The 20,225-nt window shown below is 31.8% G+C and overlaps 8 protein-coding genes across 8 annotated transcripts, besides 8 other annotated features; 6 read left to right on the top strand and 2 right to left on the bottom strand.

The window, feature by feature from the left end:
• Window positions 1-3,687: part of a mobile genetic element that runs on past the window's edge.
• Window positions 13-447, top strand: TVAGG3_0177410 (uncharacterized protein; the record flags this gene model as incomplete). The annotated part of the gene is made up of 1 exon (XM_001304724.1): window positions 13-447. One exon carries the CDS (start codon window positions 13-15, stop codon window positions 445-447), a length of 435 nt encoding a protein of 144 aa, XP_001304725.1.
• Window positions 475-2,049, top strand: TVAGG3_0177400 (uncharacterized protein; the record flags this gene model as incomplete). The annotated part of the gene is made up of 1 exon (XM_051225507.1): window positions 475-2,049. The coding sequence occupies one exon, from the start codon at window positions 475-477 to the stop codon at window positions 2,047-2,049; it is 1,575 nt and encodes a 524-aa protein (XP_051110493.1).
• TVAGG3_0177390 (uncharacterized protein) lies at window positions 2,080-2,538 on the top strand (the record flags this gene model as incomplete). The annotated part of the gene is made up of 1 exon (XM_001304723.1): window positions 2,080-2,538. One exon carries the CDS (start codon window positions 2,080-2,082, stop codon window positions 2,536-2,538), a length of 459 nt encoding a protein of 152 aa, XP_001304724.1.
• On the top strand, window positions 2,587-2,823 carry TVAGG3_0177380 (uncharacterized protein; the record flags this gene model as incomplete). The annotated part of the gene is made up of 1 exon (XM_051225506.1): window positions 2,587-2,823. One exon carries the CDS (start codon window positions 2,587-2,589, stop codon window positions 2,821-2,823), a length of 237 nt encoding a protein of 78 aa, XP_051110492.1.
• On the bottom strand, window positions 3,012-3,446 carry TVAGG3_0177370 (uncharacterized protein; the record flags this gene model as incomplete). Its single annotated transcript, XM_001304721.1, has 1 exon — window positions 3,012-3,446. One exon carries the CDS (start codon window positions 3,444-3,446, stop codon window positions 3,012-3,014), a length of 435 nt encoding a protein of 144 aa, XP_001304722.1.
• Window positions 3,447-3,687: a terminal%2Cinverted (terminal inverted repeat of Maverick-2 transposon ID:TVAGG3_0177360).
• Window positions 3,686-5,344: a mobile genetic element.
• Window positions 5,307-5,344: a terminal%2Cinverted (terminal inverted repeat of MuDR-5_TvMULE4 transposon ID:TVAGG3_0177350).
• A 284-nt stretch (window positions 5,345-5,628) lies between these two features.
• On the top strand, window positions 5,629-6,720 carry TVAGG3_0177340 (glycosyltransferase family; the record flags this gene model as incomplete). Its single annotated transcript, XM_001304719.1, has 1 exon — window positions 5,629-6,720. One exon carries the CDS (start codon window positions 5,629-5,631, stop codon window positions 6,718-6,720), a length of 1,092 nt encoding a protein of 363 aa, XP_001304720.1.
• Window positions 6,721-7,731: 1,011 nt separating this feature from the next.
• Window positions 7,732-9,646: a mobile genetic element.
• Window positions 8,451-8,524: a mobile genetic element.
• Window positions 8,855-9,114: a mobile genetic element.
• Window positions 9,647-9,716: 70 nt separating the features above from the next.
• Window positions 9,717-10,368: a mobile genetic element.
• A 62-nt stretch (window positions 10,369-10,430) lies between these two features.
• TVAGG3_0177290 (Rad18/SMC6-like protein) lies at window positions 10,431-13,526 on the bottom strand (the record flags this gene model as incomplete). The annotated part of the gene is made up of 1 exon (XM_001304718.1): window positions 10,431-13,526. One exon carries the CDS (start codon window positions 13,524-13,526, stop codon window positions 10,431-10,433), a length of 3,096 nt encoding a protein of 1,031 aa, XP_001304719.1.
• Window positions 13,527-15,172: 1,646 nt separating this feature from the next.
• TVAGG3_0177280 (ribonuclease inhibitor domain-containing protein) lies at window positions 15,173-17,618 on the top strand (the record flags this gene model as incomplete). Its single annotated transcript, XM_001304717.1, has 1 exon — window positions 15,173-17,419. One exon carries the CDS (start codon window positions 15,173-15,175, stop codon window positions 17,417-17,419), a length of 2,247 nt encoding a protein of 748 aa, XP_001304718.1.
• Window positions 17,619-20,225: the final 2,607 nt, after the last annotated feature.

Genomic DNA, 20,225 nt, shown 5'->3' with positions numbered 1-20,225 from the left:
AACCGATGTAAAATGAGCTTGTCAAAATCAGAGCGAGAGTCTATTATATTAAATGACGCAAGAGGAATACAACATCCTTTCTATTACGTAAGTCAGAGTAAAGATGGTAAAATATACGTAAGAAAAAGAAAGGTTCCATTAGCGAATGCAGAAAGCGACAACATTAAGGTGTATGGCAAGGGTGAAGTCCACGAAGCCCATATAAAACCTTCTGTTCAAACTGAGCCACCAAAAGAACAAGAAGAAAAGAAGCCAGATGTACTTTCAATAACGAACCAAGAGCTTATTGCAAAGTTCGTGAATTTCATTGAAAAACAAACCGAGTCAAAGAACCCTGACCCACCAGTGAAAGAAGTTGAGACAAAAGAGAATGTACAGTTCATTGAAAATGTCAAGAAACAACTTCCACCACGAATGCCAAGAAGAAGAGTGAGAATAATGAAGTAAATAGATATTTTTATCTGAAGTAAATACATGAAGAACGAACAGCTAAACGAATTTACTCCAGCAGAGCATATTCATCAGATTCGCTCATATTTCGATATCATAGACAATGCAGTTCAAATTGGTGACACTAATAGAAAATATTCTGACGCAAAGATTCCATCACAACCTGGAACTGCTAAAGATAACACATGGGTAACATTCAATCTCTCGCCTCCTGGTGAAAATATGTTGGACCTTTACAATACATTCATTACGTATAAAATGGAAGGTCAATTTATTGTAGATAAAGAAATTGGTTCAGGTTCCAATAAAACAAACCCACCAGGATTTTGGATTGGTTTCGATGACGCTTTCTATGCAGTTGCTGGATATCAAATCCTTGCAAATGGTCGTATCGTATATTCTCAAGACAACGCAAGAGAAGAAGCATATATAACTTCAAACTCACAAACTACCGAACAAATAAAGAAAGTAGATGTTTTCTCAAAGACTCGATATGAAGATGTATGGAGTCATTCGGGAACATGCAGAACAGGACAGATTGTTAGTGGTCCAATTACAGCAGGAAAGTCATTTGATTTTAAGCTTCGTTTAAGAATTCCTGTTAGAAGATTCCTTCCATTAGAAGCTATTCGATTTATTCCAGCTTTTGCAGGAAACATTCAGCTTAAAGTAAAGTTCAGTAGCGACGCCTTACAATGCACATCTATATCTGTAAATGATATCATTGCTTTCAATCCAACTCTTAAAGTTGCATTTGCTTCAGATTCAAATCCACCGACAAATAAATTTGTTCCATGGAATGAACCATTCACTATGATAACGAAGGCAGTAGAAGCTAGTGGAACAGTTACTATTACAACTGTAACCAAGCAACTATTTCGAACAAAGATGGATTTTAATGAATGTTTTATTCATCCAAAGTCATTCTCTTTAGACCCTAACATTTATACAGAACTTGTAGAACATTATACAAACGAGGCTTTATGTTTTCCTGTTAAAGTTATGGATTGGATTCCTATGGACGGTTCATTCTCAAAGAATACAGATAGTTCAAGTGCAACATTTACAGCAGCTTATACGCCTATTAATGTTAAAAGTATTTGGGCACTATTTAGAAAGAAAGACAACTATTATGTTAATTTTGAGAACCCTAAGTTTAAATATCTTCAGCTTTCCATGGGAGCTTATGGAAATATGCCTGCAGAACCTGAAAAATCATATGGACCTGTATTTTATGAAATGGTTGCGAACGCTTGCAATACAAACAATGATATGATAGGATTTAATGAAGATGTTATGAGGTCATTGGTGGATGATGGTAGTGTGGAACATAAATGGGATAGCTATGACAACACACATTTCTTATGTGGTTTTCCAACAGAAGTGGACTTTTGCTTCCAGCAAGGTCAAACATCTACTGCTCCAATAACATACAAATTGTCTGTTAAAGGACCTATTGAACTAGCAACTGAAAATGTACCAAAGCCACTTATTGGATTTATGAGGGATTGTTGCTTTGCCATTCAGGTGCGTGCTAATGGCATCCCCATAATAAGATTAGATGACTATAACTTAGCTACGGACGACAGTGAGGAATAAAGGATGAACGTTTATTTTTAAAGCTTATAAATGAGTTCTTCATCAAGCTCTCGTGAACCTTCACCATCTATGAAACAAACTTTACCAAACGATTATGGAGCACCTATTGAATATTTTTTACGAGCTGCACAATGGCAAAGAGCAGTCTCACCAAGGTTAGGTGTTCCACCAGCTCCTGTCAAAAATAGCATTTGGTCAAGTCCTTATATAAGATATGGTCTCCCACTAGGTTTGCTAGCTACAGCAGGAGCAGTTATGATGTTGAAAAGAAATAAAGCAAATGTTGTAAATAATACTGAAGTAGCTGAAGTTAAACAAACTCCAAAACCAACGTCAAAACCAACGCCTTCACAAACAACACCTTCAATGACTCCTGAACCTATGGAAGTACAAACTCCTGTTCAAAAGTCAACTCCAAAACCGACTCCAACATTTAAACCAGAACCTACTCCTCAAATAAATCGTAAAACTCCTGCGTTTCCTTACTGAAAAAATAACGTTATTTTTATTTAATATTAAAATTTTTATTTGATTGAAATGACAAATAAAGTCACTGAAGCAATGAAACAAAAGTTTTTGGTAGAATACATTAAATCAGGAACGATTCCAGAAGGTTTTTACATTCATACTATGAAGGATGGTAGAGTTCAGTTTAGAAAGATAAAGCAACCATTAGATAAAGAAGGAATTTTGAGAAAGATTAAACTTCATGAGGACAACATTGCTGAACTTAAGAAGAAGTTAGAAGAGTTGGAGAAAGGAAGAGAGTTATAAAGCAATGAATTCAACAGGGTGAAAAAACAGGTGAAAAAAGAGGTGAGATCTCACCACTTCACCTAAATTTATTTTTGTGCTATATTTTCATACGTGTGAGGGTGGTGATATCATTAATTTTTAAGTTTATTTTTTATTTTATTTTTATTTTATTTTTATATAAATGACAGAACAAAAATAAAGCATATCTACTCAACAGGAATGAGACCCTTACTGACTATGTATTCGTTTAATGCTTGATGAAAACAATGGTACATATTATCGTATGGGTATACACAACGTCTGTTTCCATCGTCGTCGTATATGTAGAGCTCAAATCCAGTCCAACCTTCTTTTGTACAATATGTAGCTTTATTTAAGTATGCATTTATGTAGATAAGGCAATTTTCTTCATCGCTCCAGAAATAATTTTTGTTCTTTGTTGAAATAGTTTTCGTTCCTCTGCGACCATAAGGAATGTATGCAATGAACTTTGCGTCATAAGGGATTGTAATATATTCAGGGTTTCTTTCATCGTCAATGGGTCTGTCTTTGTTAAAATGCATGTTTCTCAGTTTTACTTGAGTTTTGAATAGTTCACGGAAACGTTCTGGGAAAGAGTCATAGTAAATGTAGTCGGACATGTCTTTGTAATGAAATAAAAAATTAAAAAAATAAAAATAAGGTTATTTTTATTTAGTGAGGACGGTAGTGAATTCGTTAGTGAAGTCGTTTATGTGTCAGATGGTTTTGTAAATATTTAAGGTTAAGTTGGTGTTATGGTTGTGTTGTAAAATATACGTTACTGGTTTCGTAAAGTGTCAAACCGTTATCTTGGGTAAGGTGGAACGCAGTGCCGCCGTACCCAAGATAGACATACTAACTTCAAAACCTTGAAATGTGATTCCGAGATGTTGTTTGTTCCATCTCCTTCATTTCTATAGCGAAGCATCCACCTGTCAAGATGATGGCGCCACTGTCGGTCAAAGTATTCACGGGCAGCAGGTTCCTCATTTAAAATTTCTTCTAAATTGTTGTAAACTTCATCAGGATCAATTTCTTCCTCTTCAGAACCAAAGACCAATAACTTCATTAAGTTATAGAAAGTTTCGAAGTTGGAACGATCTTGAAACTTTTCAGCCTTTCTCATGACAGCGCGCAACACATGAACGCCACACCAAATGATCTGGCATAAGGGGATGGCTGTTTCAACAGCATTTGTGATTTGAGGTGCGCAGTCCATTGAAAAATAAGATGGTTCGCGATTGATGGAGCCAAAATATGCTGTGAGACAAACTTGTATATTTTCACTTGTGTCGGGCCAAACGAAAAAATACAAAAACGGAAAAACAATTGATTCCGCGAATTTGCCAGTGACGGCATAAAATGGTATGCGAGAGCGCAAGAGCTTATAAGTGGAATCAATGTGATAAGTTTGTATTTGATGTGAAAAAGCATTTGCTTCGAATGGGGCGTAATAGAAAATCATACGATCTGGCTCGTGAATAAACTCGATGAGATCATCTGGAGAATGACTCTTAACCATGTCGACAAAAATTGCAAGAGATGTAACATCATCCGCTGAGAAACGGGTATTGATTGCATGAAGGCGTTTAGAAAACTTTTTTAAAGCATCTGTAGATTGTTGAAACATTTCCGGAATGATCTCACTATCAAATGGGATATTAAGATCTTTGAAACACCTTAATTGTGCGTAAACACGGTCTTGATTTGATTCAAAATATCTTGTTAAATAAGATCTATAAAAATATGATGTAATTTGTTGTGATTTGTTTGGAAAAGGGGCAGAATGATTGTGGGTGTTAATACATTTTCGTATGTGGTACTTGTCATCGGGAAGTGTATCAACAAGGAAGCGACATGGACAATTCGGCCACTTACAATTAAATTGGATTTGATTTCTTTCTTTCCTAGTTTTATATGAATAACTACAACCTGCTTGGATTTCTTGTTACACTCCATACTTAAGCAACTCGATATATGTGAGTTCGTGATCTTGGATCTGCATTAAAATGAAATGATTTGAAAGAATAAAGAATTTTGAATATATTGGTCTTATTTTGATAAGCTTGGTCGTGTTTTGAATAGCTTGGCCATCTAATTCAATTATGATCTTTGAAAATTAGGTGAAATAAAACTAAACATAAATGTAAAACTAGGGATATGAAATTTTGGTTGTACACCACTTGTATGTGCCGGATACCATTGTGTCAAATTTTTTCTGAAATTAACTTTAAAAGTACTAAGTAAGATCATGAGATATAGCAATATATGTTTAAACCAACTTATATTTTGGTTGTACACCACTTGTATGTGCCGGATACCATTGTGTCAAATTTTTTCTGAAATTAACTTTAAAAGTACTAAGTAAGATCATTTATTTTTGCATAATATAATGCCAATATGGTTTCTTTTGATTTTATTTCATTTATAAGCAAATCAGATTTACCCAAAAACTCCACTCCATAAGCGTTCATTTGCTAAATTAAAAAGTGACAATGGGCTAGTCTGTCCCTTTCTCTTAAAGAAAAAATTGAGAGAATCAGTTCACATCGGATAGAAGCCTAAAAAATTGTAAAGTTGCCACCTTTAATTTTAATACTACTTTTATTTATAATTCTTTCATTTAAATACACTCTACATTCATCACCATTTGACACTATTATTCCTCAGGTCTATTTCGAAAGTATTTTAATTTTTCCTAAAACAATTTGGGGAAACTATCCAGTAGTTGATAATGAAGGTGATGTAAATATAATAACACAATACAATTTTAACACAACTTTACAGGATCGACGAAAAAATATGGTCTTTTGGTTTGATTTAGCTGAAGATACATTTGATTATGACATATCTCATCCTAGAGGCGATCATAACTATCCTCCTCGTTTTGGCGAACATGCTATGGTTGATTTTTGGAGTAATTTTACTGCAAGATATACACTATACAAAAATGTTTTTGTCAATGGAAATAGCTGTATATTTAATGGTACACATATCATTGATCCTCACTTTTGTACTGGTCCTTTTTGGCTTAATCAATATTATGAGGGAAAAGTTGTAAAATATATAAACATAGCAGTTATATTCGGCCATAGACATTCTAAAATTTCATTTGGCCATTTCACTCATGACTATATGTTTCCGTTCATAATGACACCAGATGAAGTACTTAAATATGCAACAATTATATTACCAGACTATACAATATTCGGATATGATTATATGACAATTTTTGGCTATAGAAATAAAGTTTATTGTCTGAAAGAAGGGACATGGGCATACTGTAGCCAAGTTTTAATTCCAACCCATCCACGACCACACAATTCCCATTTTGGAGAGAGTGCAAGAAAATTAAGTTGCATATTACGTGAGAAACTCAATTTAAAAAAAATAAAACCGACAAGGTATGTTTTTATGAACAGATATAATAGTCGAGTTGTATCGAATCTACAGCATTTATATAATTTGACAGTTTCAAGATACCCTGATATCAAATGGGAATATGAAATAGATAAACAAGGAAGTTTGTTGACATATGGAAAACTATTTTCGCAATTTAAGGTTTTAGTTTATCCAAATGGAAGTAATATGTTAAAATGCATTTTTATGGAAAAAGATTCTTTAGTTTTGGATATAAATAATGAAATGTGGGATTTACCAATGTTTGGAACTCTTCCAGCAATCGGAATTAAAATGATTGTTATATTTAACAAAGAATACCAAAGATTTTGCACTAAAGGAAATATAGATCAGAATCAATTTATGAGAGCAATTGACGTCGCTTATTATTACATTGTCAATCAACATTTCCCAGAGCCTACCAATGGATTAAGTTTTATTGATTACAAATTCAATAAATGCAATAGATTTAATATAATCAGTAAAGAAGCATAATTACGATAGCTTTTTTACCCTTCTCATTATCATCATGGTTATTGATTTCTGCTCCTTGTAAGAATTAATATTAATATTGAACTTGAGACGCGTTTGAGTAACAACTCAATGATTAATTTATTATTATTAAACTGTCTTTATCATTCAAATTGATTTGCGCCTCATGCGGCATGAGATTTTCAATGATTTCCTTATTATTCTTAGCTGCAATGTTAAGAGGAGTTTTACCTGATTTGTTCTTGGTATTGGCATTTACATTTTATAATATTCTATTCAATTTAAACTCGTATGACATAATATTCAATTAGAATTTTATGCTTCTAGTCTGTTGTAAAATATTTGACTTAAATATTTTACAACATATTTTTAATTTATAAACCTGTCAAAAAAGTTACTGATATATTTTCATTTATAGATGATTGTGCAACACATTATATTGCGATTCAGCTATAACTATTAATGTATGATAACACTATGTATTTAAAATAGAATATTAAAATATGGAAAACTCATTGTGATATTTTAATATCAATAAGAAAAAAAAAGTTAGCCAGCTATTGTTTTGATATATTTTTATTATAAACAGTGCAACAAGCAATCATGATAAACTCCAGTCAGATTCAAAATTTTATTATCCCGCATATTGAATTTATTATCACATATATATTTATATATTATGTTTATTAAGGGTGCACCTGTATGTACGTTTATTTGAGAGGAGGGGGATTACCCTCTCAATTTTGAGGGATTCGTTAGTTTATTTTCTCGATGAATATGCAATAAAATTTGATTTTTACCTTATCAATATACTTCATATAATATACACATGTTCATGTAAAAACTTTTTTCCAAAATCCTCAGGAATTAAGGGAGTTTTGAATTTTAAGAATTTTTTCGAATTTTTTCGAAAAAAAAATATTTTCAGAACAGCCTTAACGGCTAAGATTTAGGAACAATGTTAAGTATCAAAAAGAAAGGAGGTCTGATATAGACAACATATATCGTTGAAGGTATGGCAGTCCCAACGGGAACCGCGGTAATTTACCGAGGTTTCCGCACACCGGTTCCTTTTTTAGGAATTTTTTAGATTAAAAAATATGCTTTGTAAATCATTTTTTGTAAATCGGCAAAAATTTGGAAATATTCTGACGACAATAAATCTGGGAATAGTATTTTAAATGCGAGAACAACCTATTTAAAAGTGTTTCGCTCGATTTTGTATAATTTCAAATTTTCGCATATAGCTTTCCGTGAATTACCGTGATTTTACCGCCACATCAATAGTTTACGACACTTTTTCCGTAAATTGAGTAGTTTACTGCACTTTTTCCGTAAAATTGAGTTACGGGAATCCGTAAGATTACCGTACCTCACTTCTAGTTGAAAATAGCATTAGTATATAATAAATAGATATATTATTCATATTTTTGATTTTGAATTACGGAAAAAGTGAGTTCAGAACTTCCAATTATTATTTGATTAATTATGTTAAAAATACTATAAGGAATTAAAAACATAATGTTGAAATTTGAATTACGGAAAAAGTGGGGGTGAAAGTGAAGTGAAAAAGTAAGATATTTTTTGTTGAAATAATCATAGTTGTACAATTTTGAAACTATATGTAAAGCTATAAATTGAATAAATTCAAAAACAAAAATTGTTTATTCTTATTAATAAATTTATATTAATCAATATTTGAACAACCCGTAATTAAAATTGAATTCCTCTTAAAATTTAATCCATACGTTAATTTTTAATTTGCTCGGCGAATGCCGAGCTTCCCTACTTCTCTTGTCATTCCTTCAAAAACTCTAATCTCATCGCACTTACAAACATCATGATTTGATGTATTGTCGAGAAATCTTAGACTTGTTTGTCATTTGATTATAGCATTTGAAAGTCATCTCGAAAATCGATTAACAAGACAATTTCCCAAACATCTACATACAAGTAGATGATGGTAAACCCATTAGAGTTGTTTTGCTATGATTCCTCCAATCTTATGATGAGAAAAATCATATCAAAACAGCTCTAATCGAACATTCTACACAGCTTAGCATCCAGCTAGTTCCAAGTAATGCGATTACAACATCAACGGCCAAAGCCTTTCAGAGTCCTTTAATCATTTCTTCTCATCTCAATGTGAAGTGGCCCCAAACGAACTACAAGCTGACGTTACAACGCATTACAACCCGGTTAATACGAGCATATACATTAGAGCTGCTTTGTTATGATCTCCCTCATCAATTGATGAGAGATCTCATTATGAAGCAGCTCCAATCGAACTAAAAACCTACATACAAATGAGTGAAAACAAACTCATTAGAGTTGTGTTGCTTTGATTTCTCTCATCAGAAGATGAGAGATACCAGAACAAAACAACTCTAATCAAACTTTCTACACAACTCAGCACAGTATCAATGCAAAGTAATGCGTCTGTATCGTTAACAAGCAAAGTTGTTTCGGGTCCTTCCATTTTGGAAGAATTCGGAACAACTTTGCGAATTGATAGTGTAAACCCATATACATGAAAGCGTGCATGCATAAAGACAGGTATTGTCAGCAATGACTACCTGCCCAGCTATGAGTGATCAGAGAATTACCATCTCAGGCTTTTTGAGAACGTTTCGGCCAGGACTCTCGTATGTTGACTGTGAGAAAGGCATCCTTTATCTGAAATAGATGCTTTTCCAACAATCAAATTCGAAGATCTTCGACGTTGTTGTAAAAAGAGAAGGAGAAGGAAAGAAGAGGAAGGAGAGGAAGAAGGAAAGGAAAAGAAGAAGAAGAAAAAAGAAAAAAAAAGAAGGACATATTAAATATAATGCGCACTTAATAGTGCCGAGGCGGCGGAGCCACCGAGGCGCGATTTTTTTGACCTTATATTACCGCACGGCAATGTTTTTCTCGATTTTGTACAGCCCTAGTTGAAGGTTGAAAAAATCTCTAATATTTGAGCCCAAAATTTCAAATTTTAATTTTTTGAAAAAAGAGGCCACCTGTATGTACGTTTATTTGAGAGGAGGAGGATTATATTTTTGAAAGGGTGAAACATTATGAATATGTTAATTATATAATAATATGTATTATTATAAAAAAGAAAAAATAAAGCACGTTAAAATTTTTCTTTCTTGATTTTTTACAAAATCTACTTAGAATTATGCAAAATATGACTAAATAATTATAAATTTCAAGTTAAATTTTAATTTTGATAAATAATTTAAATTTCAAAATATCAAGTTCAGTTCGACTATGTATGTAGTAATTCCTCAATAAAGTGCCAAAACCCTATTAAAATATATGAACATTTTCAACATTTTAATGTTTTTATTTAAAAATTTGATGGAATATGAGCTTCAAACAATTATTATGTAAATAAAAATAATTAAATATATGTATTTATTCGTATTACAATCGTAGTAAGTCGATTCTTCCTTTCTTCTACTGAGATTTGAATTTGATTTCGAATTGTAAAGAGATTCAAAGGGAAAATACTAGCGGATAAAAACTACCTCCATGAAAGGGTCATAATGGAGTCAAGTTGTATTTTTTGATATTTTTTGCTTTTCGAGCCTAAATAGGTAGCCAAGATAATGCCTAAAATAAGGTTCTAAATTCTGAAGTTTACATGATCCTCTCGTGTGCACCCTTAATATCTAATATTTAAAAAAAATTCAAATAAAAATAGATCTATAATAAAAAAATATAAATTACTGAGTAGGATCTGTAGAAGCAACTTCGAAAATAGCGACATCTTCGCCAGCATTCTTCAAGTGATCCAAAGAAAGAGGAGTCAAGAAAATGAACTGTCTTGTACTCATTGATTGAGCACCTTGAACCAACAAAGAAGTAGCAGCCTGTCTATTTACTTGGTCCATGAAAACATCGAATTCATCGACACAATAGAAAGGACATTCCATGACATCCCAAAGAGAAAGAAGCAAAGAAACCAAACAGAAACTCTTTTCACCTCCAGACAAATTAGAAACATCAGTAAATTCAGAATCAGCTTTTTGTTTGACAGCGATATTAATGATATGTTGTTCATGGTCAAACTTAATCTTTCCTGTGTATTTTCTTTTAGATTGGTATTGCATGAACGAAATTTTCGTTCTTCTTGTTATAGAATGTTTCATTTCTTCTAACTTCTTTTCTCTCATCTTCAAAGCTTCTTCTGAATGGTCAATGAATTCAGCCAAATCATTCAAATAAGTCTCTGCATTTTGTACTTCTCTCTTCATCTTCTCGTATTGATGTCTAACTTGGTTGAAGTCCAAACCATTGACTTTTTGTGCTTCTTCGTATTTTTCTCTTTCCTGTTTCAAGAGATTTGAAAGTTGGCCAGGTGGTCTTGTGTTATTCTTAAATTGTTGCTCGCGTTCTGGTGAGTGTTTCATGGCTTTCTCGTATACAGATTTAGCTTCTGCATCTGCCTTTCTGAACTCGTTTTCTTGTTGTGTCAAACGGGATGTCAAAGAGTCTTTTTCTCTTTGTTCATTATCGAAATCTCTTTCAGCAGTTTTGATGGCTCTGTATAAGTTATCTGTATTACTTTTATCAGTTGATTGTGTCTTTAACTGGTCATTGATATCATTAATTTCTTCTTGGAGAGCTTTTTTGTCTCTGTTCAATGATTCAATTCTTGTTTCTAATTGAGGAATATCTCTTTTTTCTTCTTCGATTTTTGTTCTTAAATCAGCAATTGTGTCCTGTAAATTACTGATTCTATCATCGATATCACTTCCATCATTAGGAGGATTGGCCAATTCAGCTCTGATTCTGTTTATTCTCACAGTTAATTGTGATTTCTGTTTATCAAGATTTGATCTTCTGTTTCTCAAATCCGTTGTTTGTCTTTTGATGTCAGCAGCTGCTCTGTTTGCTTCATTTCTCTTCTGCGAAATAGCATCAAATTCCTTTTGTAACTGTATCATTCTGGCGGATGTGTCTTCACCAATTCTTATTTGCATGTTTTTGGCACCCAACATTACTTCGAAACCACTTTGTATCTTGAATTGTACACCGCTTGTTGTGATTGTTGAAGGAACACGGCCACTGTACGCTGCTTCTTTCGCCATCCTTTCATCTTCAATACACCATGTCCTGTCCGCTGAATAGATATCAATCAAAACATTGTAAATTATGTCTCCTGTGTGAGATTTTGTTCTTGTTCTGTTGACAACGCCTTGTATTTCTTCGTCTTTGAATGAAAGAACATCGATAATACGCTGTGCACCATCACAAGGAGGTCTGGGGTTGCCAATGTCGTATCTAGGATTTGTAAAACTGGATTGAATGATCGTTGCAGTTGGATTTGTTCTTCTGAACTGTTGTTCATCGTTTCTGGAGTGAACAACGTAAACATCCAAGGCTTTTCCGACGATATGTTGTGCAGCAAGTGCCCATTTGCTCATGTTGTCTTTCATATGTATGTAATTCGACAAAGGACCAAATGGCTTGAAATCATAACGATTTGAATTATCAACATTGCTGGATTTGTCATCAGAAGAGGATGCTTTCTTAAGAACTTCAAGTTTTCCTTTGACGTTGTTGAGCCTGGATTCGTATTCTCTGCATGCAGCTCCGGCTTGGGCTTCCTGGTTGGAGAGACTGCTGATTTGAGCGGATAAGCTGTCGATTTCGCTATCGAGGCTTGGTAATTGGACTTCAATGTTCTGTAATTCCGTTTGTCTTTGTTCGATAAACTTTTTACGACGGTTTTGAGCATCTTGGAGCTCTCGTTCGCGCTGGGCTTCCATCCTTGCAAGATCTGAACCCTTGCGCTGTAAGTCTTTTTCGATCATTTGTACGGAATTTTGGCGATGAGTTAATTGAGACTTCTGCTGATGTAATTCTGCTTTAATTGGTGCTAATCGAGTACCTAATTGCTGAATTTTATTCCTGATTTCTTGGATTTTAGCCATATTCTCATCATATTCTTTTTTATTTTCATCGTAGAGTTTTTGAGCTTCTTCTTTCTTGCGACGCTTCTCTTCAATTACAACATCTTTCTCTTGAATTTTCTGCTTGATATCGTCGATCTTTGTTTGTACATCTTGTACAGCTTGATAAGCGACTCTGTAGTGGGACCAGACGAGTTCATCTTCAAGATCATGTATGCGCTGATGAATGCCATCGGCTTCCTTAACGATCTGGTATTTCCTTTCTTGCTTTTCGAATTCTCTGTCAAGTTCTGTTTTTTCTTCAAGGCGTTGGAGTTTCTGGGATTCGACCTTCTCAATGTTTACTTTGATGTTTTTGATCTCTTCTATGAGATGAGAAAGCAAAGTTCCTTTCATGAAAAGTTCGTATTTTCTTGTTGGAGATGATGAAGCAATGAACTCACGAGCAGTATCTTGGTGCATGATAGAACATGGGTTATCAATTTGAATGTTGAAAAATGATCGAATACGCTCTAATTCTTCACGAATGCTCGTACTTTGATTTTTCTTGAATCCTTCGATTTCAAAATGGCTTGTTGTTCTGGTGATTGATCTTATGACTGTAATGGTATTGCCGTAGGTCTCATAATTATAGCCATCCGGGCCATTTTGAATTGTAATTGTGATAATTGCTTTGTTCTGGCCATCTTTAATCAATTCTTCAAGCTTATTACCTCTTCCTGAAACTCTTGAATTGCATCCAAGACCAACAGAAAGAGCAACTAAAATTGATGATTTTCCAGAACCATTTCTACCTGTGATAAAGTTAACATGTGGTTTAAGCTCTATGCACAGATTGGAATGCTTCATGAAATTGACCATTCTGACTGAACGAATTGAACCTGGCTCGAATTTATCAGTCATCCGTGTCACTTTTTGAAGCACTATTTCTTTAAATTTACAAAATGACGTTTTGAAATTTATATTCAAAAACAATACTAAAATTATAATTCTTATACAAAAACATTATAATTGAACAGGGAAAATGAAAGTTATATTGAATTTTGATGAGCCAAATTTCGGAATTTCGACTATTTCGTTATGATGCAAGTCTATATCATCCACATTACATCCACAACGTCTTGTTCCCAAAGTATTCTTTTGTGAATTCATGAATGAATCTTGTAAAATGAAAAATCATAGATAAACCTATATTGTTTGTAGGAAGGGAAAGTTAAAAACAATTGCATATAATCTTAATAATAAGTGAATTTATTCATAACAAAAAAAAGTAAAAAATAAAAATAAAATATTTCATAAAATAATGTTAAAATGAATAATAATAGTAAAATTAATACGTCCTACATGAAATTTTGTATTTTCGAACCAAGGAATTATAATAATTGAAAGTGAAAATTATTATTGAAATTCTGAATTGAATTATTAAGTAAAGCTTAGTCTGGAGGATGTATTTTTATTTTTGGTCCTCATTTTCTTCGTTTTTATTACGTTTCAAGTAGAAATAAGACCCGATTGCGACAATTACGAGGAGAATGAACGAAACCAAAAACAAATATGTCCATGTTTTCATTCTCTTATATACATAGTCAAATCTCGAATTAATTATTTGTTCGATTTTTGAATCGCAGCATTGAAGGCCAATATAACTGTTTTCACAATCACGGTCAAGAGATGTATTGAAACATTCGTTTTTTATCATAAAAGCGCTGATGTGTTCTAATGAATGAAATTTAGTAATAAAATCGTCGATTATTTGCTGGGATTTTGAGGTGTTGAAAATGGACAAAATTTTGAAGCAAAGAGCTATAGAAATTATTTGAAAAATAGGATTCAATATGAGAAAATAAATTGGAAGTTTGAAAAAGTAAAAAATTAAAACGACTGATAATGATAAAACTATAAGTACTGTGCAAGCTTGAGTAATTGCCATTGAAGATTTTCCCAATAAAGAAACGAGAGATTTATATTTTGTTAAGATGAATGGATAGTAGGAAATAATACATGATAATGTGAAAGCTGCCACAAAATTTAAAAATGTTATAATTGAAAGGATGCAAACGATCCCATAGTGTGCGTATTTTTTATCCATAAATGAAATTATAAAAAGTGACAATTCAGATAAATATCAAAAAGAAATATTTCGGAATTAGTACTTGAAGCTTTTTGTCTATCAAGTATTACTATACACAGCAATGGCTCTTACAAATGAAACTGAATAACTTAGGGTGCTTCTGTATCTGATCAAAACATATTTCATAAAAAATTGAGAAAGTATTCAAAATTTTCAATTCAAATGTATCATTAATGCTGACTAAACATAGCATACTAAGAATTGTATAAATTGGATCTTTTTAAGAGATTTTCCATTTCCATTGCATTGTTTACGTATAATGCGGGGTATTACAGTTTAAAATCAATTTTTTAACTAATTTTGTGGCAAACTTTATGAACTGAGAGAAATAAGCTGCTATTGTTTAAAAATATAGAATGTTGATCAAAATAGAAAACGACCTTAATTTTGGACATATAAAATTTTTTTAAATTTAATTATGGTTGGGTGTATTTATTTTATAGCACTTCGTATTGCCGATAACTATAAAGTAAATGCACCATATACTTTTAGTCTTAAAGAGATTGGACTTGATTTTATGAAAATGTCAATATTTGGTAAAGATGAATCTTCATGCGAATTAACCGAACTAATCTCGGAGCGTAATATAATAGGGGAAGACAGAATACTTGAATTACCAGAAAAATTCATATTTAATAACGCAGAAATTGCACTAACTTCAATAAAAAAATCAGCTTTAAACAAAACAGCATTTATCGAAATTAAATTTCCATCTACAATCACAGAGCTGCAATGCTTTCTCGGTTCAAACTCATTCATTCGCGTTTCAAATATATCACATATTAAAATTAAGACTTTAATCACAGGTGTGTATTCAGATTCTTACAAGATGGAAAAAATCTATCTTCCACAAACACTTATTTCAATACCGCCATATGCATTTTATAAATGCAAATTATTAAAGAAAGTAAACTTTCCAAATGGCGTTGATATGAATAACGCAGATCACGCATTTGAATATTGTACATCGTTAAATACAATTAACCTTAATGAAGTTAATATCACAAAATTTTCAACTAATTTGTTCTATTATTGCACTTCTTTACATAGTATTGAAGTTAATTTCAGCAATATTATGCTGTATTGTTCATGCTGCTTAACGAAAACGCAAATTTCAAATTTAAAGATTACAAATGGCGCAAAACTAGAGAAAAAAGCATTTTACCAAATGCAAACATCTACTCCAATAGCAGAAATTAACTCAGAGACTCTTCCTGAAAGTTGCTTTCAAGATTCTTTAAGATTATCTTCAATTGTTTTATTAGAAGGCGTAACTTCGATAGGAAGTAGATGTTTCAGCAGAACGTCACTTGAATATATCACTATTCCATCGACTTTGTCATATATTGGTGATGAAGCCTTTAATTTTTTAACAAGATTGAAAAATTTTAATGCTTCTCATGCCAGAATCGTCGATGTTGGATCGAAAGCATTCTATAGATCAGGAGTACGCTTTGTGAATCTCTCTAGTTCCCTTAGAGTTATTGGAACAAGCTGTTTTTCAAGTAGTCAAATCGAAGAATTTTATTTTGGCCCGAATTTGACTCTTATTCTTGATTATGCTTTTTCTGAATGTAGAAATTTGAAATTTGCTGATCTTTCCAGGGTAAAAACAGGAGGAATGGGTTCGAAATTATTTTATAGCTGCAAATCATTAGCAAATATAACATTCCCTAATCTGAATATTGACTTCGGATCGAGTTCTTTAGAAGATTGTACTGCTCTTGAAAGTTTGTATTTTTTCAAAAACGTGACATTTTATTATCAATGTTGCAAAGGATGTACAAGCCTTAGAGATGTTCAATATGAGTTTTGCAAGGGACTAAGAAACGAGGTTTTCTATGGATGCATAAATTTAGAAAGATTTGGACATCATCTTCAGCCAGGACAAAAAAGAAAGTTTGAACTTGATTTGACAAACTTTTCCACGTATGAATTTGGAACTAATTCTTTTTACAAGCTTCAATATCCAAAAACAATTATATTAGGACAATATATTACTATTATTAGTATGAAATGCTTTTCAGATATGGATAATTTGGAAATGATTGATATGAGAACTTCCAATATTATCATTATAACAGAAAGTGCTTTTTATGCATGCCCAAATCTTAGAAGAATTTATTTAAGTCCTGTAGCAAAAATTATAAGAGCACAAAGCTTCTATGGAGCATATGATCTCCATTTCTTTTATTGCGGAAATAATAATATTTCTGTCTCTCATGAAGCATTTTCTCCAGGGACTTCTATAACGTTTTATTCGCTGAATGAATCAGTATTTTTCAAAGGAATGCGTCCGAATAGAACAAATATCTGTTTTGCTGCTGAAATAGGAATACCAACTCCACAACCTTCAGCAATACCTCTTCCAGAAGGTTTTACAATAAAGATGTATCCAAAATTCGTTCCTAGAACACCAGAATATATTTATCCTGCTCAGACACCGAATATGAATTTTAGAGAGAAGAAAATATTTTATCCAGAGCAAATTTTCAGAAGAGAAAAAGTTAGATATGCTACAAAGATATCTTTAGCATTTATTGCTGCGTTTTTCATAATAATTATAGGTTTATATGGATTTTTCTTGTACAAAATCATTCATAATAATGATTTCTATACAGCTGATGATAACAAAGGCGAGGAAAACTTTCAAGCCTTTCTATAATTTGTTTTGTAATAATAAAGTTTTGTTTGTATATTTCGATTTAACCAGATCTTTCGGAATTGACACTTTTTGATTTCAAATTTTTGGAGGTAATTCCTGCAAAGAATGACTCCAAAAGATAAATCTGATTATATGTACCAATTATCAAGTTAGAACCTTTTTAAATAGCATATTTAATAATAAAAATGAGTCAAAATCGATCTTATTTTATTTTTCATATATTTCAACATTATTTATTCCATAAATTAATTGTTTATTATATAAAGTTTAGTTTGTCCTCAAAAGAAAAGAAATTTTCATATAAAATTACATTAAATTATTGAAATTATTATTTGATCTTGTTTTTTAATTTAGTTTCTTATGCTGAATGCAATCTCATATATAGAGAAAATGAACCAGTGATCATTGGATGTACAAAAGAGCTTACCGGAGACGTAATTATTCCTGCAAATATTCAAGAGATATATAGCTATGGTGAATTCAACTATGCATTTATGGCCTGCGTAAATTCAATTACATCAATATAGTTTCCATTACACAAAAATTCAAAGTGCAAATCTCAGTGAATGCAAAAAACTTAATTTATTGAATGCATCGGTCTTTGATGGGTGCAAATACTTAAAAACAGTTATTCTTCCACCAAATATATCAAGCATTGGAAAGCGTTGCTTTTTTTGCAATACAAACTTATCGTCAATTGAATTGCCAGATTCAGTAGTTACTATTTGTGAAAATGCATTTTACAATTGTATATTAGAATCTATAATCATATCTCCAGAATCAAAACTTGAAGAACTATATGAATATTGTTTTGCAACCACTGGATTATCATCAATTTATATCCCAAAATATTTGAATAAAATCCAATCAAATTCATTTTATGATTGTCCTTTAAGAGCAATAACAACACATCCATTGAATCCATATTTTAAATGCGATTCGATATCATTATACTCAGGTTTTGATAATTCAACATTATTTAAGGTTCTTCCAACATTTTCAGGTGAATATAACGTCCCACATTATGTAACAAATATTTCTGCTAATTGTTTTTATAATGTTAAAAATGTCACTGTTATTCATCTTCATAGTGGTATTCAAGAAATCGGATATAGCGCATTTGTACATTGCACATCATTATCAAAATTTGAAGTTCCAGATAATGTAAGATCCATTGAACTTTATACTTTTAATACATGTACTTCATTATCAAGTATATTATTGTCAAAAAATATTATCAAAATAGGAATTGGTGCATTTTATAATTGCTCATCACTAACAAATATAACAATTCCTGAAAAAGTTTTGGAAATCGAATCTTCTGCATTTGCTTATTGTAAATCATTAGAAAGTATAATAATTCCTGAAAGTGTGAATGTGATTGGAGATAATGCATTTGAATATTGCAAAGCACTCGAAAACGTTTCAATTCCAGACACTGTTAAAAAAATTGGGAGATATGCTTTTAGTGGGTGTTCAAATATATCATTTATTTCAGTTCCGAGATATTTAAATTTGATAGAAGATAATACTTTCACATATTGCTCATCTGTACCTAATTTTTTACTTCCAGAAAATATTACAAAGATAGGTTATCGTGCATTTTATTCCTGCAGTCAAATAACAAATATAACTATACCACAAAAAGTAACAGAAATAGGATCGTATGTGTTTAGCTATTGTACGAACTTAAAACAAGTTACACTCTCAAAAAATGTTGCAAAAATAGGTGAATGTGCATTTGAATACTGTTACAGCATAACAACTCTTACAATCCCAGAGAGTCTGAAGAGTATTGAAGAAAAAACATTTTTGTACTGCAATTTTACATCAATCATAATTCCTAAATATGTCACAAGAATTCGTGAATCTGCTTTCGCAGTTTGTAAATCATTAATTACACTTTCAATTAATAGTAATTTAACAGAAATTGAAAAATGGGCATTTCATCATTGTCCAAAGCTGCAAAGTATAGCATTCCTTTGCACATCATATTCAATTACTATTGGTGATGATGCATTTTCAGATATATCCAATCTAATCAACATTTATATTCCTGGAAATTTTACAATTCAAATATCTTATCAAAATGCATTTCCAAACAGAAGTCAATTATTTATAACTAGTAATACAATCTTATCAACTTTTTGTAAATCATTTTTCGGTAAACAATCAGTGATAGTTCATTTTGATGGAACATCTAAAATCTCAGATAAAACAACGATTGAAGTTCTTGATTATATTTCAATACAACAAAGTCAAGCAATTTCAAGTCCATTAATTTTCAAGCACCAATTTAAATGTAACTTCATTTTTGGAATGCTTCCTTTCGATTTATTTTGTGTGATTTAAACATCAAAGCAATAATTAATATTGCTAAAGCCTAATAATGTACATAGTTATACTTGATATCGATGAAAGTTATGCTGTAACATGACCTCTAGAAAGCTTAGTTTATGCTGTTTCTAATCCCTTAACAAATCACCACAACAACTTCCACAATACTCCTTTATTTTTATTAATAATCTAACCTCTAATATTTGAAATATATGTGAAATGTTTTAGAGCCAAAAGTAGTGCATATATCAATCATTCCCCGTTTCGAGATTTTATTATCATCGATGATTTCGAGAACTACATTTTTAATTAGTAAAAATATATTTTCATATAACGCATTTCTTTTTTCATATAGTGCAACAAATATGCTTGTATAATAACACACTTTCAATGATCACAGCTAATAACGGAGGCAAAAAAGGTGTCGAATTTTCATTTAGGGCACTTCACTTTAAATCAAACTAATTAT

The sequence above is a fragment of the Trichomonas vaginalis genome, chromosome IV (genome assembly GCF_026262505.1).
Source record: "Trichomonas vaginalis G3 chromosome IV, whole genome shotgun sequence".
Taxonomy (NCBI): domain Eukaryota; phylum Parabasalia; order Trichomonadida; family Trichomonadidae; genus Trichomonas; species Trichomonas vaginalis.
Note: the sequence above shows the minus strand (reverse complement) of the source record. Positions and strands in the feature narration are given on the sequence as shown.